This window comes from Saccopteryx leptura, chromosome 3 (genome assembly GCF_036850995.1).
Source record: "Saccopteryx leptura isolate mSacLep1 chromosome 3, mSacLep1_pri_phased_curated, whole genome shotgun sequence".
Taxonomy (NCBI): domain Eukaryota; kingdom Metazoa; phylum Chordata; class Mammalia; order Chiroptera; family Emballonuridae; genus Saccopteryx; species Saccopteryx leptura.
Genome location: NC_089505.1, coordinates 158924663 through 158952286, shown reverse-complemented (window position 1 = coordinate 158952286; position 27624 = coordinate 158924663). Strand labels below are relative to the sequence as shown.

Below are 27624 nucleotides of genomic sequence, written 5' to 3'. Positions count from 1 at the left end.
TATTTTAGAAAGTCTACCTGCCCTACTTCCCCTTCACACACACTATGAAGAGAAACACCTTTTCCTGCATTCTCTAAGCACAGGACCTCTACCTGGCACTTCTTTCACTGTTTTGTTTTAAAAGCAGTTAAGTTTATGACTTTAGGTTGAAGGTTGTATGGGGTCCCACTGGCTTTGATGTCAGAGAGGTGTTAGTTTTAATTTCCACTTAATTTCTTTGTGAAGTTTTTTCCTTTCTGTGCTCAATTTTCTTATTTATAAGATGGGAATAATAGCTTCTCATAGTTTTTTAAAAAGGTAAGTAGTGTCAGTGGTCCTAAGATAGTAAGTGCTCAGTAAATGTCAGTGAATGTTGTTATTGTTTGTGTATGGCATGTTATTTATTATATGTAAATATAGTATGTACCTTAAGTATTAAGTATACTCTCCTCATCTAGACTGCATTTTTTTTTTTTTTTTTTTTCATTTTTCTGAAGCTGGAAACAGGGAGAGACAGTCAGACAGACTCCCGCATGCGCCCGACCGGGATCCACCCGGCACACCCACCAGGGGCGACGCTCTGCCCACCAGGGTGCGATGCTCTGCCCATCCTGGGCGTCGCCATGTTGCGACCAGAGGCACTCCAGCGCCTGGGGCAGAGGCCACAGAGCCATCCCCAGCGCCCGGGCCATCTTTTGCTCCAATGGAGCCTTGGCTGCGGGAGGGGAAGAGAGAGACAGAGAGGAAAGTGCGGCGGAGGGGTGGAGAAGCAAATGGGCGCTTCTCCTGTGTGCCCTGGCCGGGAATCGAACCCGGGTCCTCCGCACGCTAGGCCGACGCTCTATAGACTGCATTTTTTAAGACAGAAAACCATTTCACGTGGCATTTTGCATAAGGTTTAATATTCATGAGGAAATATTTGTTGATTGACTTTTATTTTTACTTGACTTTTACAAAGGACAGTATTGGCAGATTTCAAAAAAATTCATAAAGATTGTTTTCTAAATGCTTTTAAAAAAAATCCCTCCAGGTATCTTCTTATCCCATAACTTCAGTGCCCTGAAATCTGAGTATTCCACCAAGATAATGTGATAGGAACTGTCCGTGGTTTGGAGCCATATCCTACTTAGACGAATGCGAATGCGGCGGGCCTTTCACATTCCCTGAGAGCGTGATACAGAGCACACCCCGCCTGCTCATCGACACAGGCGACAATGCCATCTCTGCCTCAAGAGAGAGGTAAGCAGATGGACTTAATCATGTGACAAAATGTAGCTGTATTATAGATTGTCACTGCTAATAATTTTTAAGAATTAAAAAAAAATTGGGGAATCTTAAAGTACCAGAACTTAAAATTTTACATTTTCCGGGAGGGCATTTGTGTTCTCTATTATGGAATTTTTGTTATTTCAATGAGATTTGGTGGGTTTACATTTCTCTTAAAGTTATTCAGGGACCCTCTCCCCTGGATCTGAATACAGAATTGCCTTATCAACGCACAATGGAAAGGCAAGTCAGGAAGAAGAAAAAGAAAGAAACAATTACAGCAAACGTCGCTGGGACAAAGTTTGAAATTGGTAGGTCTCCTCAGAATCATGAGATCTTTGTACTTGTTGGAAAAACTAGCTTGATGTTGACAAGGTAGAAGTTCAGAGAGACATTATCTTTTATGTAGGGAATTTATAAATGCCTTCTAGAAAATTTTATTTTTTATGAAATATTTAAGATGTCAATAAACAACATCAATGTAAACTAACATCTTTAGTTATTAATGTGATGATTTTGATTAAACTTAATGTTAAAATCAGGTATAAAATAATATGAACATTAAACAGATTAAAATGTTAGATATAAAATGAACAGTATAAAATTTGAGATTTTTATGAAAAAAACATATTTCTGTTTCCAAAGAAAGTTTTTGAAGATGGTGCTGCTTTTTATTAATGAAATTCTAGGTTTTTGTGTGTAAATGTTATCTGCAAATGTAGAAAAGATAAGAATTAATTTGTTGAAATTAAGATACTTTTGTTCAGCATTGCAAAACTCATTATGGATAGAAAGTACTCAAATAATATTCCTCCTTTCTTAGTTATTTTGCATTAAAAGAGTTGAGGAAAATTATATGAACTTCAAGGATGTTAATTTTTCTTACCCTTATTCATCTCTGAGAATCTTATTTTCATTTATTATAATTCACCAAAACTTGCCAACAGTCAGTGGAATATTTTTGTGGAATTGAGGTCCTCCAATAGTCTATTCTAATGAGTGTTCCTTAGAGGAAAATATTTTAAGCACAATGGTGTGAGCGGGTGCGATGTGAAAGTTTCAGGGTTTATCTGCAGCATATTTTCCAGGGTGAATGATAATATCAGGAGTCAAGTGGCCACTGTAAAGGTGATTGCTGAGTTGTGTTAACTTGTGCTCTCACTTTTAAGGTTCTTGTGGGGTTCATAAGGAACCTTGATTTAAAGGACAGTGTTTAAGTGTAGTTCTCTCTCCCTTTCCTAGGAAGTCTTCAGTGAGGTGAAGTTGCATTAGTATTCTTCATACTGATTCTCATTCCATTTCTCTCTTCAAGGTCTTCCCAGTCATTTCTGAGAGCCCCAGACAACGTGTTTTGTGTAGTCAAGAATAGGTCTGCTCCTGAGCTGCTGTTCTGGCCTCCTCATTGTTTTTTCTGCCTGTGGGCAGTTAAAGGAGTCTTCAGGCTATGTTGCTATTGCCCTGGCTCTCCCTAGGAACTCTAGGTGGCACAGCAGCTCCTGAGCCCTCAGGATGCCAGAGTTGCCTGACAGTTAGTGACAGATGACAAAGGAACAGCCCTTTCCCCAGCTGGGCCTTCAGAACAACCCCTAGTTTTACCAAGCCTCTCATGGAAAACAGCAAGTTCAGCTCAATATTCCCCTCCCTGACCTCATCCAACTCCAATCACTGTCCTCTTTTATGCCTGTGTTTTAGGCACTGTTGCATAAAAAGTTCTTTCTTTTTCATCAGCCAGGAAACAAACAAGAGTCCACAGGACTTGAGACGAACAAGTCTTTGCTCATCAGTTTCATACTTGAGCCAAGTAAATTTAGACAATTCTTTTACCATTTCTCCTCTGATACTGGATACCAGTAGAAGTAAAACATTTAAAAATAAAACACTGAAGCAGTGCTGTATGTATACACCATTCTGTTAGACTTAGAATCTGTTGGAACCCACAATTTATCCTATGTATTTTGCTTATCTTTATTGTAGATAAGGATGAATTTGAAATTTATTGGAAGAAAAATGTCAATATGTTAATTTTGATATCTAAATCAGAAAAAATCTAGAAATAGTTTGTACTAAAAAGGAAGCTTTCTTCTGAGCATAAATTATTTTCAGTAGGATGAGAGGGTTTGGGACAGATAGGAGGGCCAGTTTTCAAATCTCTGCAGTGAATTCTACATTATTATTTTGTTTCCTGAGTCAACTTGCTGACTGGGTTTTAACTGCTAAAAATAATTTGAACGAGAGAGGTGGAAAGTATAGCTTAGGTATAATGATCTAATGACCAGGGGCTATTTTTACCTTTTCTCTTTTGTTTGTAGCCCAAGGTCATGAAAAAGCCAGGAAAAGTACATTTTCCTGATAGAGGTGTTGTCTCAGCTGTGCAGATGTTTTCCTTGTGCTGTGAGGAATCACTAAGCTCTTTCACAGTGTTGTGCACCTGTTAAGTCATGGCGGATAGAAACAAAGGGTTTGGGGTGCAACCTAAAAACAGCTGTTGGTTACTGTTGAGTATAATTTTACCCTAGATGAATTGTTGTGACTCAAAATCAGGTTATGCTATAACTAATGGATATTTTGCCAGTTAAACACTTCGAGCTAAAATTTACATGTATCAAAAATGTTTCCCCATTGAATATATTTCTGCAGTGTTTTAATTGTGCTTTAACTTAACCATTTCCTTGCAGTTCGTTTAGTAATAGATGAAATGGGATTTATGAAAACCCCAGATGAGGATGAAACAAGTAACCTTATATGGTGTGATTCTGCAGTTCAGCAGGAGAAGATTGCAGAGCTGCAAAATTACCAGGTGGAGTATTTTTGACTAATTATTGGCCACTAGGAGAGTTATATAAATTTCCTCATAATTTTCTTTAGGGTAGGGTTTTTAATATGTTTGAGGTATTTAATTTTAGTTCTACCTTACCTGAATAGGCTGCTTTGTTGCTGTCCAGTTGTACTGACTCTGCGTGAAGCCTGCATCCTTTCAGATGTAACTTTTAACCTTTTTCCATCTTTAAGCAAGAATTGATAGAAGCACCTTTTCCTAGGCTGGTGCTTTGCATTGTGCTTAAAGCCAAGTGATGTGGAATTGATTATGTAGGGAGATCACAACATAGAAATACCTTGTGATTTTAGTTATACATCTGGTTTCATTTTTTTTTTTTAATTTTTAGGATATGACATAAACTTATCTTTAAAAAATCAAAGAATGGAATTTTAAGCAATTGACAATTTGTATAGTTCTTCCTCTCTTAGTATAAAGGCTAATACAGAATTTACTGTAGAGAACAAATAACTCCATTTTCACGGGCTTTTCTACAATGCTTATCTTAATGAGTGCAGTAAATCTAGAATGCCAACAATAATTTCAATAGTGGACTACCAGTTATTCAACACATAAATTATAACTTTAATGTCTATAAAACATCCTTTTCTGATTTCTTTAGAATTGTGCAATTTTATTATCTGATTTTTATAGATTCTTTAATTCATTTTAGGCCATTTAAATGAAATATTTCACACTAATAATTGTCAGTTTATTAAAACAAAAAACTTAAAGCATGGTGGTAACTGTATTATAGTATAAATGAATGTATTCATTAAATCAATGAGAATATTAATGTTTACCTTTTTATTTTCCAGAGGATCAACCATTTTCCAGGAATGGGGGAGATCTGTAGGAAGGATTTCTTAGCAAGAAATATGACCAAGTAAACTTCATTTTCTTGTAACAGAATAAACTTGTTGAAATTTACATTTTGAATATTATAGTAGTATTTTTCACAAAGTTACATTGATTTGAAATGATACTCTGATGGAAGAGAGAATTTTAGAGCTAAGAGGGTCTTAAAAGTTCTCTGGTTCTATCTGCACTTTACGGAGGGAGGTAACTAAAGGTCAGAGGAGTGTCTTGTACAAAGCTGGACAACTAGTTCACAGCAGAGCTGGAGCAGAATCTCGGTTTCCACAACTTCAGAGTTATTTTCACTTGTATTCAATATGTACTTATTTATTTTCAGTTAAGCCTTGCAGGAACTAATCTGCTGCATTATTGCTGTGTGTGTGTGTGTGTGTGTTCATATAACTGTTTATTGAGCGTCTAATATGTGTTAGGCACTGTAGTAGGTGCCTGTGTGCACACACACACACATAAACCACATGCAGACGGGGTGGGGCAAAAGCAGGTTTACAGTTGTGTGTACACAAAACACAGTTTATTCTTGTATTTATTAATTATTGCATTATTTTCCATAAGAACAACTGTAAACCTACTTTTGCCTTTCCCACCCCTGGGATATGTCCATCCAAGGGACATATGCATGGATATTTATTTCTGACACCACTGTTTAGACTGACAATCTGTTTTCATGGGAAAAACTGTTCCTAGGTACTCAAAGTACTGAATGAATTACAGAATTTTTTCACAATTTATATTTCTGTTGATTAGATTTTTGTGTGTGTGTGTGTTTTTCTGAAGTGAAAAGCAAGAAGGCAGAGAGACAGACTCCTGCATGCACCCAACTGGGATCCACCCGGCAAAGCCCGCTAGGGGGCAATGCTCTGCCCATCCAGGGCATTGCTCTGTTGCAACCAGAGCCACTCTAGCACCTGAGGCAGAGGCCATGGAGCCATCCTCAGAGCCCAGGCCAACTTTGCTCCAGTGGAGCCTTGGCTGCAGGAGGGAAAGAGATAGAGAGAAAGTAGAGGGGGAACGGTAGAGAAGCAGATGGGTGCTTCTTCTGTGTGCCTTGGTCGACAATCGAACACAGGACTTCCACACCCTGGGCCAACGCTCCACCACTGAGCTAGCCGGCCAGGGCCTGATTAGATTTTTTTAGTTTAAGAAAGTTGAGTGTTAAATTGAGAAAAACATTTTAAAAGACATCTCTTTCACAGAGAAAGGTTAGTAGAACTGTGTGTGCAATTCAAGAAATAGCTATATGTATCTGTGTGAAAGCTTATACATCCATTCATTCAACAAATAGTTTTAAATGTCTGTTTTATCCCCTAGATACTGGTAACTTTGAAGTAAAAAAGGAAAATAAGATCTAGTGTCTGCCTAGCACTCAATAAATATTTTTTGCATGTCTGTTTTATGCTCTAACTTTGAAGTAAACAAGATAAATAAGGCCTGGTTCCTGTCTAGAACTCCCATTTTGGTAGGGAAGAAAGACTGACACGTACAATACCGGTTGCCAGTGCTAAGATAGTGAGACATTTTTTGTGGGGGGCTAGGGAAGGCTATCTGGAGAAATTAAATATGAGATGAATATTGAAGTAAGATTTCACTCTTTGAGAAGAAGGCAAGGATGTTGAAGGCAAAGACAACAGTTGGAGAAAATATATATAGACTTCAAGCAACGTAATGTGTTTTGGGGAACATTAAGCTGTTTCTATGGTTATGTAGGATGTTGGGAAGCTCAGCCTGAGACGATGCTAGAGAGAATGCCAAGGCCAGGCTGTGTATGCCATGTTGTTACATTTCATTTAATCATTGATTCTCTAATCTCTTTACTCAGCAAACATTTTGTTTATCCTGAGAGAAATAGGAGTTATTTAATGGGTTTATACAGAGAAATAGTATGTTTTAGATGATCTTGGGAGCAATGTAGATAATTCAGTGAAGGTAAGACTAGAGCAGTAGTAGTCAACCTGGTCCCTACCACCCACTATTGGGCGTTCCAGCTTTCGTGGTGGATGGTAGTGGAGCAACCAAAGTATAAATAAAAAGATAAATTTAACTATAGTAAGTTATTTCATAAAGATTTATTCTGCCAAACTTAGCAAAAATCTGACATAAAGTACTTGGTAAGTAATTATTATTATATGCTTTAACTTGCTGTAACTCTGCTTTATAAATTTTATAAAGTAAAATTGCTCCCCTACTTCATAAATCACCATTACTGTGGAACCGGTGGGCGGTTAGAAAATTTTACTACTAACAGAGATACAAAAGTGGGCGGTAGGTATAAAAAGGTTGACTACCCTTGGACTAGAGGGAGAAAGCCCTGGAGAAGACGATTATTGACGTCTAGGTGAGAAATAATGAGCGGCTAACCGGTCTTAAAGAGATAGAGAGGGAATGGGGAAGAGAAAATAAATCTGAAAAATATAAATGCTATAGACTTGATAGGACTTGAAAACTGCTGTGATGTGAGAATTAAAGGGGATGAGGAGAGAAGTTTCCAAGATGGCTCCTAGGTTTCTGGCTTAGGATAGTGTGTAGATATTATGACTGATTAATATAAGGATTACAGAAAGAAGGGATTTCAGAGTAAAGGGAATTGCCTTTAAAATATTGAACATTTTTTTTAAAAGATACAATTGATTGTAATTATAAACTGGAAGGCGTGTACAGAAGAAACAGACAAGGGACCGAGAGAGACAGTACAAGAGCAATGGGGCTGGGACTCAGGGGGAAGGGCAAAGGCAGGGGATGAGGCCAGAGGGGAGGAAAGGCGCCACATGACATAGATCCTGTCACTTTCCTCGAGCTCCCTGATTTTTGCTTTCCTTCATAGTGTTTATTTATGTGTGGCTTTTCTTGCATTATAGCAGGCTCCCTGACTGGACTAGATACCCCATGAAGTTAAGGACAGGTCAGCCCTTCTTCCCCAGGGCATACCTAGTTGACCATGTTTTTTATTTGTTTATTTTCACTTTACACATATTTATTAAATATGTATTATATGCCTGGCACTGTGCTGGGTACATGAGGTGATCAAGAGCAGACTTACAGCTTTTACAATTTTGTATTGCCACTGTGTGATGAGTGTTATGAAGTAGGATGTACAGTTCTGAATCAGTGCACAGTGAAGGACTTCTAAGTTAGGGAGGCACTGGAGAGGTTTTCTGAGGAAGTGATATGGAAACTAAATATAAATGATGAGGAAGAGTTTACTGATGAAGGTGACAGGTGAGAAGCCTCTGGGCAGGAAGAATAGCGTGGGTCAAGGATCTTGTGGAAGGCGAAAGCGTGAAGAGTCAAGACATTGAAATAAGGCCACATGCAGCTGGGGCACAGAGATGCTGATGGGGAATGGGGGAGAGATGATCTCCTATGGCATATAGAATAAAGATTATGGTCTTTATTCTAAATGCCATAGGAGAGGAGGGGGTGATGAAGTTAGTAATATGACAAGATTCACATTTTAAACGATCATTTTTGTTGATTTGTAGAGTACAGAAGTCTGTATGGTTGGGAGATGTAAGAGGTTTAATGTAGACCCTCTTAGACACATTAGTAGGCTATTGCAAATAGGCAATTTGTCAGTCTATCCCTGAAATTTTCCTTAAAGAAAAAATAATCTTCTAGTAGAAAAAATATTGGCTTACTAATATAAAAATAGTTATATAAATCACATTTAATATAATTTAGTAAATCCATGACAGAGCAATATACAGAAATTATCCCAGATTCTTAAATTCCACAGCGAGACCAAATGTCTTTTTTAAAGTTTTATGTTTTCACATTAAATGATTTGTGTTAGATTGCCTAAATGGAATAAAGTACTTCTTTTGAATATATGTACACTTTAATTTTTTATAAGAATATATGTGCCTGACCTGTGGTGGCGCAGTGGGTAAAGCGTCAACCTGGAAACGCTGAGGTTGCCAGTTCAAAGCCCTGGGCTTGCCTGGTCAAGGCACATATGGGAGTTGATGCTTCCAGCTCCTGCCCCCTTCTCTCTCTGTGTCTCTCTCTCCTCTCTAAAAATGAAAAAAAAAAAAAAAAAGAATATATGTGAGTGTTATTCATAAATACTACATGGTTAGTTTTAAACTATATTGTTCTAATTAAAGCTTTAACTTGGTCTAATTTTATAAAATTGTTAAAAATATAAAAACATGGAAAGGTATTGGAAATAGAAACAAAGATACTAGCATTTTTATTGTGCTTTCTTTAGATGTGTTTCAAATCAGTCAGTGTTAGCATATTTTGTACTGAAATTATTTAGCTTGTTGGCTTATTCTGGGTTTGACACATGGGGTTGGTAATTATATCCCTTCTCATAATGGAAACATAACTTTTTTACTGGGTTCTCTTGAAAGAATACTTGAAATATGGTAGTTATATGAACCTTCAGTTGCGGAGGCCAAGTGGCTTATGCATTTCTTATCTCTAGTCTTATAATTTAATTTAGGCCCTACCTTTCTGCATACTATATGCTATGGTTCCATTTTAGTTTTTACTAGTTTTATCTTGAGACAATATCTGCTCATCTATAAAAGACATATACATTTATGTTTAAAAACCCCTTTTTGAAACAGTCAGACTTTTAAAAATAGTTAATAGTTTAAAATGCTTCTAATTAATTTTTATTGGGAGTCAATATATACAAAATGGTTAACATTTGGGATTCACCAAAAGGAAACATTTTTTACTGATTATTATCTTTAAGTTATGTATCAAATAGGCAGCCTGATTTGTAGCAAATGCAAAGACTATTAGGACCTGTGTTGTAGCCATAAAACTATATTTATAAGCACATATAGTTCATATGAACGGAACCTCTGCTAAATCACGGCTTCACATAGTTTTCTCAGAAAAGGAGTTAGAACTCCAGGAAACATTGCAGTAAAAGGCATTCAAAACTGCTCCCTCTGGGTAACCCAGAGGACTCAAAATCATCTTTAAAGATACAATATAAATCGCCCTTGACCGTGAGCCATTTCCTGCCCATCCTCATCCTGAGGCTGAGTTAGTGACTCTCCATGTTATCTTGCCTTGTGTTACCTTTATTGCATCTATCACATTATATTTAATTAATAACATATATAAATTTCTCAGGGAAGAGATCATATTAACTTAATATCCCCAGTGCCTCGCACATAGTGTATACTCAAATATATGTTTGATCTACTAATATGTAAATTAGTACATAGGACAAAGAACTGTGTCTATTTTTCACACTGATGTATCCCCAGTGTCTAGAATAGTTCCTAGTACATGGTAGATGATTAATAGACATTTGCTGAATGAATCAATAAATGAATAGAAAGATTTAAATCGCTGCAGTAAATGTCAGTATCATGGAAAGAAAATTTAGAAAAGTTTGAATAGAAATTACTTTTTATATTATCTCTAATTTACAGAATGATCAAGTCCCGGCCTCTGGATTATACCTTTGTTCCTCGAACATGGATTTTCCCTGCTGAATATACTCAATTCCGGAACTATATGAAAGAATTGAAGAAAAAAAAAAAGCAGAAAACTTTTATAGTAAAACCAGCTAATGGTGCAATGGGTCATGGGTAGGTATTTTTTACCTGCAAAATATATTTTAAAAAATTAGGAGATGGGGAGAATAAATGTATGTGAGCATTTACTTATGGTTGAATACTAATATGAACAATATAATAAAAGAGGTTTCTCACTATTGCTTTTTTGGAACTAAGTATTTAATGAGTCCTTTTACTCTGTCCCTCAGGCTTCCGTAATTCAATTTAAAAATTAAATCAACAGTTTGTAATACTTTAGTAGCAGATAACAAAATAGAGGAAAAAAGATGTTTTCTATTTTTTTAAATATAAAATTTACATTTTTAATAGTTTTAGAGTTGGCCCTGGCCAGTTAGGTTAGTGGATAGAGTGTCGGCCCAGCATGCGGATATTCCGGGTTTGATCTCCAGTCAGGGCACTTATGAGAAGAGCCCATTTGTTTCTCTTCCACTCCTGCTCCCCATTCTCTCTCTTCCCTTCTCATAGCCAGTTGCTTGGTTGGTCCAAATGTCAGCCTTAGGTGCTGAGGATAGTGAGATTGATCAAAGTGTCAGCCCCAGACAAGGGTTGCTGGGTAGATTCCAGTAGTGATACATGTGGGAGTCTGTTTCTCTATCTCCCTTCCTCCCACTAAGGAAAGATAATAATTTTAAAGTAATTTTGGAGAATAAAATTCAGTGAATACCATTAAGCTAATTTAATTTAGAGAAAGAAATGGAAAGAGAGTTACTTTCACATGTATCTTCTTTATGTTACATATAAGTTTTCATCTTTATGTAGCCATGGTAATTAGATTAATAATTAGTAGTATACATTAAGCTAAAACACCAGGAATTAGACATGCTAGCTAAGAATAGAATATACAATTTATATTCCTGTTTTCTTTTGCTTTCTTATGTTTTCTGCAATGTACTTAAAAAAATGTGACTGAGTTTGCTTTTAATATAAGCTTATTAGTCATTTTAATCTTCTGTTTTAAATGCTTGGGGAGAAAAGATAATTGGAAATATAGCTGCCACATAAATTATTGTTCAACAAATTTCATTTTCAATCATAATTTGATTAGACATTATTTTTAACTGTGGTTTAATAATTTAAAAAATAAACATAGTATTAGTAGGAACTTTGTACTAATTGTTTAATATAAAGTTGGTTTGCTGTTTGTTAGTATCAAAGGAAAAATTTTGGGGAGTATAACTGAATTTCACATTTTTCTCAATTTAAGTGTTAAAAAATTAATGTTAAATTTGTATTTCTATATGTCTTTACTTAATGGTAAAACATTATAAGTATTAATCTGACTTGACAATAGTGTAAAAAAAATAGCTGAAAATGCATACTGTGCATGCTGTGCTGCCATGGTTTTTGTCTTATGTAATACAGTGAACAGGTGTAGGACACCGCTGTTGTCTGTGGAATATATCCATTTCTCTTTGTTTGGTTGTCCTCGGCATTGTTGAAAATGGGGTATTAAAGAATTCTACTGTTATTCTTGGATTATCTATATCTCCTTTCAGTTCTATCAGTTTTGCTTCATGTGTTTTGGAGCTCTGTTGTTAGGTGCATATAAGTTTATAATTATTATATCTTCTTGGTGCATTGACTGTTTAAACTTCATTATATACTGTTTGTCTTTTGTAGTAATTTTTATCTTAGAGTCTATTTTGTCTGATACTGGTATAGCCAACCCAGTTCATTTTGGTTACTTTTTGCATGAAATATCCTTTCAATTGTTCACTATCAACCTATTTGAGACTTTGAATTTAAATGAATCTCTTGTAGACAGCATATAGTTGTATCATTTTTTAAAAAAGATACATTGTGCCAATTCCTGTTTATTTTATTTTATTTTTATTTATTTATTTTTATTTAATTAGTTGTGTTTACATAGATTCTAGGGTCACCCTGAATGCATCCCCCCTCCCCCCTATTCCCCTCAACATCTCCCTTTTCCCCCTCTCTACAGCGCCCTCTCCCCTTCCCTTCAGGTTTATCCCATCCTATCATCCCCTTTCCCTCTGTCCTCTTTTCCTCTGGTCCCTTTGATCCCTCCTCAGTCTCAGTTCTGTTCCTCAGTTCTCATTATTCCTTGGATTCCTCAAATGAGTGAGGTCATATGATATTTTTCTTTCTCTGCCTGGCTTATTTCACTCAACATAATAGTTTTCAGGTCTCTCCATATTGTTGCAAAAGGTAATATTTCCTTCTTTTTCATAGCCCCATAGTATTCCATTGTATATATGTACCACTGCTTTTTAATCCACTCATCCACTGACAGACACTTGGGCTCTTTCCAGATCTTTGCTATTGTGAACAAGGCTGCCATAAACATGGTGGTGCATTTCTTTTTTTCAGTTGGTGATATGGTGTCCTTGGGGTATATTCCTATAAGTGGGATGGCTGGGTCAAAGGGCAGTTCCATTTCTAATTTTTTGAGGAATCTCCATACTGTTATCCACCGTGGCTGCACCCGTCTGCATTCCTACCAGCAGTGCAGGAGGGTTCCCCTTTCTCCACATCCTCACCAGCACCTATCATGTGTTGTTTTGTCAATGAGCGCCATTCTGACTGGTGTGAGGTGGTATCTCATTGTGGTTTTAATTTGCATTTCTCTAATGATTAGTGATGTTGAACATTTTTTCATTTGTCTATTGGCCATCTGTATGTTCTCTTTGGAGAAGTGTCTATTCATTTCTTGTGCCCATTTTTTGATTGGATTATGTTCCTAGTGTTGAGTTTTACAAGTTATAAATTTTGGTTATTAATCTTTTATCAGATGTATTGTCGAATATGTTCTTCCATTGTGTGATTTCTCTTTTGATTCTGTTCATATTGTCTTTAGCTGTGCAAAAGCTTTTTAGTTTGATATAGTCTCATTTGTTTATCCTGTCTTTTATTTCATTTGCCTGTGGAGATAATTCAGCAAAGATATTGCTGCGAGAGATGTTGGTGAGCTTATTACCTAAGTTTTCTTCTAGGATACTTATGGCTTCACGATTTACATTTAAGTCCTTTATCCATTTTGAGTTTATTTTTGTGCATGGTGTAAGTTGGTGGTCTACTTTTATTTTTTTGCAGGTAGCTGTTCAGTTTTCCCAACACCATTTGTTAAAGAGGCTGTCTTTACTCTACTGTATGCTCTTACCTCATTTATCAAATATGAATTGTTCTTAAAGATATGGGTTTATTTCTGGATTCTCTGTTCTGTTCCATTGATCTATATGCCTGTTCTTATGCCACTACCAAGCTGTTTTGAGTACAATGACCTTGTAATCTAACTTGATATCAGCAAGTGTGATACTTCCCACTTTATTCTTCTTTTTCAAGATTGCTGAGGATATTCATGTTCTGTTTTGGTTCCATATAAATTTTTGGAATATGTGTTCTATATCTTTGAAGTATGTCATTGCTATTTTAATTGGTATTGCATTGAATTTATAAATTGCTTTGGGTAATTTGGCATTTTAATTATGTTTATTATTCCTATGCTTCCACTTGTTTGTATCTTCCTTTATTTCTTTTATCAATGTTTTATAATTTTCTGAGTACAAGTCTTTAACCTCCTTGGTTAAATTTACTCCTAGGTACTTTATTATTTTTTTTGCAATAGTGAAGTTGATTGTTTCCTTAATTTCTCTCTCTGACAGTTCATTGTTTGTGTATAAAAATGCCTCTGATTTCTATGTATTAATTTTATATCCTGCCACCTTGCTGAATTTGTTTATTAAGTCCAGTAGTTTTTTGACTGAGACTTTAGGGTTTTCTATATACAGTATTATATCATCTGCAAATAATGATAGTTTTACTTCTTTTCCAATTTGTATGCCTTTTATTTCTTCTTCTTGTCTGATTGCTGTGGCTAGGACTTCCAGAACTATGTTGAATAAGAGTGGTGAAAGGGGGCACTCCTGCCTTGTTCCTGATTTTAGGGGAATTGCTTTTAATTTTTGTCCATTAATTATAATATTGGCTGTGGGTTTGTCATAGATGGCTTTTATCATGTTGAGGTATGTTCCCTGTATTCCCACTTTGCTAAGAGTTTTGATCATAAATGGGTGCTGGATTTTATCAAATGCTTTTTCTGCATCTATTGAAATTATCATGTGTTTTTTCTCCTTTCTTTTGTTTATGTGGTGAATCACATTAATTGATTTACGAATGTTGTACCATCCTTGCCTTCCCATAATGAATCCCACTTGATCATGATGTATGATTTTTCATGATGTATTGCTGGATCCGGTTTGCAAATATTTTGTTGAGAATTTTAGCATCTAAATTCATCAGTGATATTGGCCTATAATTTTCTTACTTTGTGTTGTCATTGCCTGGTTTTGGAATCAGAATTATTCTCACCACATAAAAGGAACTTGGAAGTGTTCCTTCTGAATTTTTTGAAATAGTTTGGGAAGGATAGGAGTTAGTTCTTCTTAGAATATTTGGTAGAATTCACCAGTGAAGCCATCAGTCCCAGGAGTTTTAAGATCTTTTTGATAACTGTTTCAATCTCTTTTGTTGTAATCAGTCTGTTTAGGTTTTCTAATTCTTCCAGATTGATTTTTGGAAGATTATAAGGTTTCAAGGAATTTGTCCATTTTACCTAGGTTGTTTAATTTTTTGGCATACTGTTCTTCATAATATTTCCTTATAATCCTTTGTGTTTCTGCTGTGTCCGTTACTTCTGCATCCTCATTTCTAATTTTATTTATTTGAGTCCTCTCTCTTTTCTTTTTTCTTTTTTTTTTGTATTTTTCTGAAGCTGGAAACAGGAAGAGACAGTCAGACAGACTCCCGCATGCGCCCGACCGGGATCCACCTGGCACGCCCACCAGGGGCGACGCTCTGCCCACCAGGGGGCGATGCTCTGCCCCTCCGGGGCATCGCTCTGCCGTGACCAGAGCCACTCTAGCGCCTGGGGCAGAGGCCAAGGAGCCATCCCCAGTGCCTGGGTCATCTTTGCTCCAATGGAGCCTTGGCTGCGGGAGGGGAAGAAAAAGACAGAGAGGAAGGAGGGGGGTGGGGGGTGGAGAAGCAAATGGGCGCTTCACCCATGTGCCCTGGCTGGGAATCGAACCCGGGTCCCCTGCACGCCAGGCCGACGCTCTACCGCTGAGCCAACCGGCCAGGGCCTCTCTTCTTTTCTTGGTGAGTCTTGTTAAAGGTTCATCGATCTTGTTTACCCTTTCAAAGAAGCAGCTCTTGGTTTCATTGATCCTCTGTATTGTTTTTTTAGCTTCTATGTCTTTTATTTCCACTTTGATCTTTCTGATTATTTCCTTCCTTCTACTACCTCTGGGCCTTACTTGCTGTTCTTTTTCTAGTTCTTTTAGATGAAGGGTTAGGTTGTTTATTTGAGCTTTTTCCAGCTTCTTAAGGAATGCCTGTAGTGCTATGAACTTCCCTCTCGGGGCTGCTTTTCCTGTGTCCCATAAATTTTGAGTTGTTGTTTGCTCATTATCATTTGTTTCTAGGAATTTTTACAGTTCTTCTTTGATTTCATTGTTAACCCATTCATTATTTAATAACATGCTATTATGTTTCCATGTGTTTGAGTATTTTTCAGTTTTTCTGTTGTGGTTGATTTCTAGTTTCATGCCATTGTGATCAGAGAAAATGCTTGATATGATTTCAGTCTTCTTAAATTTGTTGAGACTGCTTTTGTGTTCTAACATGTGGTCTATCTTAGAGAATGTACCATGAGCACTTGAAAAGAATATATATTCTGCTGCCATAGGATGAAAGGTTCTAAAGATATCTATTAAATCAAGTTGATCTAGTGTGTCCTTTAAGTCTGCTGTTTCTTTGTTAATTTTCTTTCTTGAGGATCTATCTAGTGATGTTAGTGGGGTATTTAAATCTCCTACTATTATAGTACTGCTGTTGATCTTGCCCTTTATATGCATCAAAGTCTGCTTTATATATTTAGATGCTCCTATATTAGATGCTTAGATATTTATGATTGTTATATCTTCCTGTTGGATTGCTCCCTTTATCATAATGTAGTGACCTTCTTTATCTCTTACTATAGTCTTTATTATAAAGCCCATTTTGTCTGATATAAATATTGATACCCCAGCTTTTTTTTTCTATTTTCATTTGCATGAAATATTTTTTTCCATCCTTTTACCTTCAGTTTATGTGCATCTTTTGTTTTAAGGTGTGTCTCTTGTAGACAGCATATGTACGGGTCCTGTTTTCTTATCCAAGCAGCTACCCTGTGTCTTTTGATTGGATCATTTAATCCATTTACATTTAAGGTTATTGATATGTAGTTGTTTATTGCCATTTTATTCTTTAAAGCTGTATTCCTCTTTTGCTATATCTTTTCCCACTTTGATCTGTTTACAATATGCCCCTTAAAATTTCCTGCAGCATTTGTTTGGTTGTAATGAATTCCTTGAGTTTTTTTTTTTTTTCTGGAAGCTTTTTATTTCTCCTTCAATTTTAAATGATAGCCTTGCTGGATAAAGTAGTCTTGGTTGTAGGCTCTTGTTCTGTATTACTTTGAATATTTCTTGCCATTCCCTTCTGGCCTCAAGTGTTTCTCTTGAGAAGTTGGATGTCATTCTTATGGGGGCTTCTTTGTAGGTAATAGCCTTCTTTTCTCTAGCAGCTTTTAATATTTTCTCGTTATTGCTTAGGTTTGGTATTTTAATTACTATGTGTCTTGGTGTAGGTCTTTTTTGGTTTCTCTTTAATGGAGTTCTCTGTGCTTCTTGAACTTGTGAGACCCTTCCTTACATCAATTTAGGGAAGTTTTCATCTATGATTTGATTGAATAAAGTTTCTATCCCTTGTTCTTTCTCTTCTTCTTCAAGAACCCCTATGATACGGATGTTATTTCTCTTCATGTTGTCACAGAGCTCTCCCAGAATTTTTTCAGACTTTTTGAATCTCTTTTCTTTTTTCTGCTCTGCTTTTGTGCCTTTGTTCATCTTGTCCTCCAACTCGCTGATTTGATCCTCAGCTTCAGCCGTCCTGCTTTTAATTCCTTCCATTGTGGTCTTCATTTCTGATATTGTATTTGTTACCTCTGATTCTTTTTTAATATTTCAATGTCCTTTTTTATACTTGCTATCTCTTTATTTAGGTGTTAATAATGACCATCCATTGTTGTTCTAAGATCCATAAGCATCCTAACAATCATTATTCTAAACTCTGCTTCCGGCAGTTTGGTTATTTCCATATCACTCAGTTCCTTTTGTGGAGATTTCTCTTGTGGTTTCATTTGGATTACATTTCTCTGTCTTCTCATTATGTCTGTGTGTTTGGTTGTGTTGTTTGTAGGGCTGGTTGAGTCTAGGTTTGGTGTTGTCTGCCTCCAATTTTCAGTTGTTATTTCTAGATCTTCTTGGGTTGGCATAAGCTGTTATTTGTAATACAATTTTGGATTTGGGCTGCTTAGAAGTCTTGATTTGTTTGTTTTGTTCTTAGTTGTAGTCTTGATTACTGATCTCAGCAGGGTGCTTATTTGAAACTGTATCCAGAAATGTGGTGGGTGTAACCTGATACTCTGAAGGCCTGATCTGCCAGTTACTCTCTCTGGGGGTGGGGTGCTTTCTCCGCTTCAGTAGGGGGAGGTGTCTCACATCTCCAAGGAGACCTGAGTTACTGCCCCTTATCCTCACTTCTTGTTTTCAGCTGTGTCTTGTTGCGCTGATTGGAGCTGGAGAGATGTCTGGAGATGTATGACCCGGAAGCACTTTAGTCTTGTGTTATGTGGAAGGATCAACCCCTTCCCCAGCTATGGCCGCCTCCAGCACTGGATGAGTCAGCTTCTCCGGTCCTCCCATGCATTCCTCTGCCAGTCACCATCTGTGTCTCTCTACCCCATTTCTTTTTGGAAGATAAGCCAGCCCTTTTAACACACCTCGTTCCCTGGTCACCAGGCAAGTGGCTGTGAGTGATATTTACTACTCTTTTCCTTGGAATGAGAGCCCTTCTCAGCTCTCAGCCTCACAGCCCCTTTGTTCCTGTAAGCAGGGGAGACTCACCGCTCCTTGGTGCTCCCTACCAGGCTCAGTGTGGCTTCTTCTTTGGTCCTTGGTTTTTGAGAGTTGGTCTTGTAGTCCAGAGTTGGTTTTTCACACTGATTGTTCCTAAATTAATTTGTAATCCAGTTTGGTGGTATGAACTGGGAGTCTGTGCATCTGCCTACTCCGCTGCCATCATCATCAGGTCTCTGGAAAGTCTTTTTCTTTTCTTTTTATTTTTTATTTTTTATTTATTTATTTATTTTTTTTCTTTTCTGAAGCTGGAAACGGGGAGAGACAGTCAGACAGACTCCCACATGCGCCCGACCGGGATCCACCCGGCACGCCCACCAGGGGCGATGCTCTGCCCACCAGGGGGCGATGCTCTGCCGCTACCAGAGCCACTCTAGTGCCTGGGGCAGAGGCCAAGGAGCCATCCCCAGCGCCCGGGCCATCTTTGCTCCAATGGAGCCTTGGCTGTGGGAGGGGAAGAGAGAGACAGAGAGGAAGGAGGGGGTGGGGGTGGAGAAGCAAATGGGCGCTTCTCCTATGTGCCCTGGCCAGGAATCGAACCCGGGTCCCCCACACGCCAGGCCGACACTCTACCGCTGAGCTAACCGGCCAGGGCCTTGGAAAGTCTTTTTCAATGACTAAATTATGCTCTGATCCTAGCCACCTCCCCAATGCATGTCCGCACTCCCGCTTCACGCTCCGTCAGCCACCGCCTCCTCCACCTCCCAATTCCTGTTTTTTAATAGGAGAGTTAATCTACTTGTATTTAGGTAATTATTGATAAGGAAAGATTTACTGATTTACTTCTGCATTTTGCTATTTATTTTCTATGTCTTTTTTTTTAAATTTAGAAATTAAATTTAATGAAGTAATACTGGTTCATAAGATCACAGAGGTTTCAGGTGTGAATCTCCATGACACTTGATTTGTACATTGCATTGTGTGCCCATTACCGAAAGTCAAATTCGATATCCTATATATAATATTTATTTCTCAATGCTTTCATTTCTGCCCTCTTGTGTATTAAATAATTTTTCTAGTGTGCCAACTTTATTTCCTTGTCATTTCTTTTAGTATATATCAATATATATACATTTATATATATCATATATATTTAATGGCTGACCTGGGATTATAATTAAAATCTCAGTATATAGGAGTCTTATTTGGATTAATATCAGTTTTGTTTCAACAGTGAAAGAAAGACTGCTCTTATATAGCTCTACCTCTCTTTATTATCACAAATTATATTGTGTACATTGTATGCTCATTAACAGTTATAATTATTGTTTTATGCAGTTGTATTTTAAATAATATAGGACAAATTAGGAGTTACAAACCTAAACTACACTAATAGTGACTTTCATATTTACCATAAATTTTCTTTAGGGGTGATCTTTATATTTCTTTGTGTGGATTTGAGGTACTGTCTAGTGTCCTTTTGTTTTAGCCTGAAGAGTTCTCTGTAGCATTTCTTATAGGCCAGGTGAACTAGCAATAAACTCTCACAGCTTTTGTTTATTGGGAATGTTTTAATTTGTCCTTTAATTTTGAATAGTTTTGCCAGATACAGAATTCTTAGTTGACAGTTCTTTTTTATTTTATTGTCAGTTCTCTGAATATGTCATTTCCATTATTTCTGATGAGAAGTCAGTTGCTTATCTCATTGAGGAACGCTTGGACATGATGAGTAGCTTCAATCTTGCTTTTTAAAAGACTCTTTGCCTTAGCTTTTGACAGTTTGATCACATGTTTCAGTGTACACACACACACCCACACACACACATATGTAAAATTTATGAATTGGGAAGTCTTTAGCTACTCTTTTTCTTAAAGTTTTTTTTTTAGATTTTATTTATTCATTTTCAAGAGAGGAGAGAAACAGAGAGAAAGACAGACAGATAGAGAAGAGGGGGAGGAGCAGGAAGCATTAACTCCCATATGTGCCTTGACCAGGCAAGCTCAGGGTTTCAAACTGGTAACCTCAGCATTCCAGGTTCATGCTTTTATCCACTGTGCCACCACAGGTCAGGCTCCAGCCACTAATTCTTTAAATATTTTTTTCTGCTCTTGTCTTCCTCTTCTCTTTTTTTGAGACTCCCATTATGTGTATTTTAGCATTTAAAAATTTTTTTATTTATTTTTTATTTTAGCATTTTTATGGTGTTCCACAGAACTCTTAAGCCCTGATCATTTTTTTTTTATTAAATTTTTTATTTATGTTCCTCAGACTAATCTTAATTGGCCATCTTTGAGTTTTGTTTCTTTTACTGACTTTCTAAATCTTCTGTTTATCTCCTTTACTGAATTTATTTTTATGTGGGTTTTTTCTTTCTTTTTTTTTTTCAGGGACAGAGAGAGAGTCAGAGAGAGGGATAGATATGGACAGACAGACAGTAACGGAGAGAGATGAGAAGCATCAATCATCAGTTTTTCATTCCGATACCTTAGTTGTTCATTCATTGCTTTCTCATATGAGCCTTGACCGAGGGCCTTCAGAAGACCAAGTAACTCCTTGCTCGAGCCAGCGACCTTGGGTCCAAGCTGGTGAGCCTTTTTTTTATTTATTTTTTTGCTCAAGCCATATGAGCTTGTGCTTAAGCTGGCAAATTTGGGGTCTCGAACCTGGGTCCTCTGCATCCCAGTCCGATGCTCTATTCACTGCACCACTGTTTGGTCAGGCTGTTTTTATATTTTGTTGTTGTACTTTTCAACTTCAGAATTGATGTTTGAGTTCTCTCCCTCATTCTTTAAAAAATAATTTCTACCTCTGTTGATAGTCACAATTTAGTGAGATAGCATCCTCATGGTTTCTTTTAGCTCTTTGAACAGATTTTAAATAGTTGATTGAAATAGTTTATTGTCCAGTAAGCCCAATGTCTGGGTTTCCTCAGGAACTGTTTCTATTAATTGATAATATTCCTGTGTATGAGTCATACTTTTTTTTCTCTGTATGACTCATGATTTTTGTTGAAATCTGGACATTTTGAATATTATAATGTAGTAACTCTGCAAATCAGCTTTTCGCTCCCTCACCCCCGTAGGTTTTGTTGTTTCTGTTCATGATTGTTGCAGTTGTTATTTGGTTAGCGGCCTTTCTGAAATAATTTTATAAAGCTTATTTTCTTTGTTATGTGTGGCCACAGAAGTCCCTGTTCTGTTAGGTCACACATAACAATTGGACAGAGGTTTTCTTAAACATTTGGAATTCCCTACACCCCCTGCAAAAAAACTTGCCTAATCCTTGTAGATGGGCTGTGTGTATATTTGTGTTGGAGAATGCCTTCTGAATTCAACTAGGCAATTTACAGCTTTGCCTTAGCCTTTACTTACTACTTGTGTTGAGCATGATGGTTAGCCAGAGGTAAAAACTTAGGGATTTCTCAGCAGGTACCTAGCTTGGGCATGCACATGGCCTTCCAGAGCCCAAGAAATATGTAAGAGGGTTTTAAAGCTCTATTCCTCAAAGGTTCTCATTATTCAGTCTTTTTCACAGTATTTTTAGTTGGTCTATTGTTTTCCCCAATAGGGTTATTTTGTTGCCCTACGCAGCAGGGGCTAATACATTTGTCTTTAAATGTTCTTCATAATTGTCTCCCCAAGGAGCTGCCTCAGCCCTGGGAGAATTCCCAGTTAAGCAAGATAAAAGCAAGTCCTTTGAGGTCCTCCAGGGAGCCACTACACAGGTTAAAAAAAGAAAGACAACCATTGTAATAAGGTCTATTCTGCTCCCTTCAGACCCAGTACCTACCCTGGAAACATGCGCTGTTCACAGACACTGTTGACCTGGTGAGCTAGGTGTTAGGGGTGGTAGAGAGAAGTTAAAATGTCACAAAATTATTGTACAAAGATTCATCTTTTTTTAAATATTGACTGCTTTTGTGAAGGGACACTTTCGAGTTACTCCATTTTTATTGAGTAGTAGCTATAACTTTATAAACATCTTGTCTCCATATCAAATTGTTCTTTTGATTTTTTTCTTTAAATTAGGATTTCTTTGATAAGAAATGGTGACAAACTTCCATCTCAGGATCATTTGATTGTTCAGGAATACATTGACAAGCCTTTCCTAATGGAAGGTTACAAGTTTGATTTACGAATTTATATTCTGGTAACATCATGTGATCCACTAAAAATATTTCTCTACCATGATGGACTTGTGCGAATGGGAACAGAGAAGTACATTCCACCTAATGAGTCCAATTTGGTAAGTGATACCAGACAGATCCTATGATTTTACTCATATGTCCAATCTGTACTTTTTAAAGCACCCATTGTGTTGAAAGATCCTATGAATGATAGTCCCCCCTTTCAGGTTTTTATGGTCTAGAACAGTGTTTTCCAACTGCCTGTCCAAGGATTGGTATCAGTCTGCTAGAAATTTCTACTGTCCACAAATGAGTTTACCACCCTGATGCTTTATGAAGATTATAGACCCAGTGATTATAGACTATATAATCGTCATACAACATCAGGGTGGTTAACTCTTTTGCAGACTGATGGTTAAAAAATAGTGGTTTAGAATAGCGATTTTCAACTGGTGTTCTGTGACACTTTGGTGTGCTGCCAGAATTTTTAAAACATGTAATACCTGACTATTTAGTTAGGGGCATTGACCTCTTTTTCCTTAGATTGTCAAATAAAAAATGACAACTGTCAACACAACAATAGCCATCTGTTGTGAATAAGTCTAAATTATACCTATTTTTTTTTTTTGTCAGATTGGCAAAAAATATATTTTTTGGAGTGCCACAGACTCTTAGTAATTAGTTTATGCATGTCATGAGATAAAAAAAGGTTGAAAATCTCTGGTCTAGAGGATTGAATACACAAACAGGCCTACTTCTAATTTATATAGACAGCCTTTGTGGAAATTAGTGTGAGAAAAGGTAGCTGCTCCAGGAAGGCTCGTCAGGGAAATCAGCCCCTCTGGGAGCTATGAGTACAGGATGGATTTCAGAGCATATATGTGTATGCAGTGGCTCTGGATAGAAATGATTTTTATGGGAATAAAAATAAAAAAATAATATGCCCCTGGGAAGTGGAGGTAAAGTGTTATGGAGTTGAGTATAGTATGGATATTTGTGTTCAGTTTCTTGTGGAGGAGGTAGTATTTGGGCAATGTTTATAGTATCTTTGTATAAGATACTATACAAAAAAAATTTTACTTTGTAAAAGGTAGAATTTAAACATATATATGTGGGAGAAAGTATATGAAACAAAAAAAAATATCAGAAAGTGGAGTAACTTATTCATGGTAATATTTTTTTTTGGTTAAAAATCAAGTACTTAAAATTAGACTAGCATAAGGTTTTGCTATTTCCTTTTTTAAAAAAGTTAAAAAAAATTTTAAATTCATTTTAGAGAGGTAGAGGAGAGAGAGGGAGAGAGAAGGGGGGAAGGATCAAGAAGCATCAACTCCCATATATGCCTTGACCAGGCAAGCCCAGGGTTTTGAACTGGTGACTTCAGCGTTCCAGGTCAATGCTTTATCTACTGTGCTACCACAGGTTAGGCCAACTATTTCTTTTAAAATAATTTCATTTAAAGTTTTTTTCTGAGTTTCATGTCTTTATCATATATTTTTGTATCCACACCACACAGCACTAATTCCTGCTGGTAATAGGGCTCCTTAAATATTGCTTAATGAAAGAAAAAATAAACTCTTAATTAGTGATGGGTACATGGATTAGTAAAACAACATGTCATTCAGATGAAGAGTTGTGCATATTTGCTTCAAAGATTTTAAGACTGTAGACCTAAGTAATGGCAGTGAAAAACTATGATATGAATATACTTGGTTATTAACAAACCAAAATAATTATCATGTACATGAAGTATATATTCATTGTGATGCAACATTGCTATTGAAAATAATCGGTAGGAGTAGGATTATGACGGTAGAATTTAAAGAATTGATGAATGTTTTTTTATTGATGAGCCATTAGATGTGTATTAATTGACAGCTATGCGTAGTTTTAAATTTTGGATTCTGTATCAAGTTTATCTGAGAAAAACAGTATCAGCATGGTTATAAAGAGACTAAGACATAAAAGCTCCAACATGAAGCACTATACATGTACTGTTAATCAGGGAGACTGTACCGCAGTGTGTGCTATACAACACTGTCTGCTGGCTTGAAGTACACTCTGTCCTGTTAATGAGTTAAAGTAGCCTCCCCGTTGGTATGGGAGGGCAGAGGCTGTGTCTGATAGTCCTTTCTCTTGGTTTATGCTACTTACTGGAGCTTTCATTTTTTAATTTTTCTTTGAAAAGATATAGAATGTTTTCTTAGAAAATTCCTTTCTCAAAACAAATTTGGGTGAAAACTGTAAGTGACCAAAAACATAAAAAACAAACAAGAAGTGAACAAAAACAAAAATAGAACTTTTTTCTTGCTTAGCAATAGGTAGTTTCACCTTTTTATTTAATTACTCTCTTTTTTTATTACTTTAGTACTTTCAATGGCAGATATAGGTGACTACATTCACAGTCTTTTTAAAGGATATGTGCCATTTCATTTAATTTGGAAATTAAGTAATCTTGAAATTGCTACTCTTTATGTTTTAAACTTTAAAATTGCCTTTCATCTTTGGATGTTTTCTGTGCAATCTCACAGTTCTAGAGTCTCATAGGTAATAACATCTTTGGTTCTTACTTGTTACAGACTCAACTGTACATGCATCTGACAAACTATTCTGTGAACAAGCACAATGAGCATTTCGAAAGGGACGAGACTGAAAACAAAGGCAGCAAACGTTCCATCAAATGGTTTACAGAATTTCTCCAAGCAAATCAACATGATGTTGCTAAGTTTTGGAGTGACATTTCAGTAAGAGTATACTATTCCACAATTATAATTGTCTTTCCTCAGATTAATTTAAGGATCAACAAGTATTTTAAATACAGAGCAGATTACATTACATTAGGTTGGGCGCATAAGGTGTGTTTTGGGAAGTAGAGTTTGTGATGGACTTTGATAGATAAGTAATATTTTCACTGCTGGGGATGGGAGAGAGAATTCTAGGTGGAGGCGAAAGCTGAAGCAAAGGCGTGGAGGTATGAGAATAGAGACAAGTTGGCACATTTGGTATTTGTGGGAGATTCAAGGGGTCTTATGGCAGAAAAGATATGTAGAGGCCACATTTTAATTCTTAGAATCAAGGCATAACGTCCAGTTTTTAAGGGAGGAGAGTAATAAGGCCAAGGGCTATGAATTTAAAAGATAAATCTGAAGAAAGGTGTAGGATGGGTTAGAGTGAAGACCAAGAGTAGGTAGAAGAGGGCACTTGGGGGTAGTTTCGGGGAAACGAATAGCCTAGTTGGACACAATAAAGGTAAACATTGGGATTAACTGAGTGTTCAGATTAGGGGAGAAGTATTCAGAGATTGTTTTCCAGTTTTAAGGAGTAATTATAGGAAAATGGGAGTGGCATTATCTGAAATAGTATAATAGGAAGAAATTGTTCTTGAGAGGATTTAGAGCTTAGTTTTGCAGATGAGGGGAAAAAGTTTTATTTATTTGTTTGTTTATTTATTTAGAAAACATTTATTAAACCTATATTATAAGTCTTTGTGGCTGATCATTTGAAGATTTACAAGATAACACCTGCATTTTTGTGCAGGAAAAACCAGCACAAAAATTGTTATTGAAATGCAGTGTAGCAAATACAACAGCAGAGGCATGTGTGGACTCCGTGGGGTTGTAGAGGAGGACCCCCTATAGTAGCTTTGAGTGGGTAAGGAGAGGGGAGGACTTCTTGGAGCAGTTGACTTCTGAACAAAGTTTTTAAAAGTCCATGAGACCGTGATGATGACTTTTATTTTAGATATGTTGAACTTGAAATGCTGTCTCAGGTAGAAAGATCAAGCAGTCAGAAGTGTACGTTTATGATGCTATTGATATGAAAGCCATGGCAGTTCATGAAATTCCAAATGGTAAAGGTAAAGAGGAAAAATTAAACAGATTTTAGAAGATAACCTTGGTGATACGCACCTTTTATCAATTCTTATTCTTTTTTTTTTACAGGGACAGAGAGAAAGTCAGAGAGAGGGATAGATAGGGACAGACAGACAGGAACGGAGAGAGATCATCAGCTTTTCGTTGTAACACCTTAGTTGTTCATTGATTGCTTTCTCATATGTGCCTTGACTGCGGGCCTTCAGCAGACTGGGTAATCCCTTGTTCTAGCCAGTGACCTTGGGTCCAAGCTGGTGAGCTTTGCTCAAACCAGATGAGCCCACGCTCAAGCTGGTGACCTCGGGGTCTCGAACCTAAGTCTTCTGCATCTCAGTTGGACGCTCTATCCACTGCGGCACCGCCTGGTCAGGCCCTTTATTAATTCTTAACAGAAGTGTCAAAGTGGTATTCAAAGTTAGACTACTGTATCTATTGAAAATACTTAATATGAATAAAGCTATAGAATTTGATTTGGCTTTCCATTGGGGACAAATAATATATAATTTAAAAAACATCCTGGAAAATGGACATGAAAGTTTATAGGTAGTTGAACTTAGTTTTCTTGAGAAAAATTAAAAAATATTATATTTATCCTTATGTTGAGTGTTTTATTTGTTGGTGTTTTTTACTCCTTGTTTTTTATACCACAGAATGTTAATCTAAAGGTTTTTAGATGTCAAATAGGTAAAGATGAGTAAGGTAGTCTGCATAGAAGCAGTTGGGGTGTGTTGGGAACTGGTCATTTTGAAGAGCATAAGTGGTCTGAAGGACACACACCACTCAGTACAGTCCATTGGTGCACATGGTATTTTGGACTTAGTGTAGTTTATTCTTCCAGTTTGTCAATAAAAGCCATAAATCCCCTGATTTATGAATATTACCAACACTTTGAAAAGTTTTAAAGATGTAAAAATGAAAAATGTTTAGCATCTGAATTTGGTTAGATGCCTACCAACTTGTGAACTTTCTATTATATCTTCCTGAGAGACTAAATATATCCAAACAAGAATTTGATCACAGTAATGCTGTTGTTTATTTACTTGTCTGTTTATTTTAACAAGACCAACTTTGTGGAAATTCCAAAATACTTTCTAATAATGATAGATTTACTATCATAGTGGGTCAGAAGAATCAGAGTAGTGAAATTAGTTATTTTTAGACCGTAGATTTTTAATGGAAGATTATATATACATTGTATTACCTGGACAATTTAATGAGTGGGTT

General features: G+C 36.6%; 1 protein-coding gene across 6 annotated transcripts in view; it reads left to right on the top strand.

The window, feature by feature from the left end:
• Positions 1–27624, top strand: part of TTLL7 (tubulin tyrosine ligase like 7) — a 200455-nt gene that overhangs the window by 55910 nt on the left and 116921 nt on the right. For 5 of the 6 annotated variants that reach the window (XR_010750278.1, XM_066376649.1, XM_066376652.1 and 2 more), the window contains 7 exons: positions 1010–1218; positions 1425–1556; positions 3921–4042; positions 4879–4946; positions 10333–10491; positions 22431–22647; positions 25108–25272. Coding sequence is in view for 5 of the 6 variants with exons in the window: in XM_066376649.1 (XP_066232746.1) it covers positions 1194–1218; positions 1425–1556; positions 3921–4042; positions 4879–4946; positions 10333–10491; positions 22431–22647; positions 25108–25272 (888 nt within the window). In the remaining variant the exon portion in view is untranslated. The remainder of the gene's footprint in view (positions 1–1009; positions 1219–1424; positions 1557–3920; positions 4043–4878; positions 4947–10332; positions 10492–22430; positions 22648–25107; positions 25273–27624) is intronic. The other variant, XM_066376654.1, reaches the window with a different exon arrangement.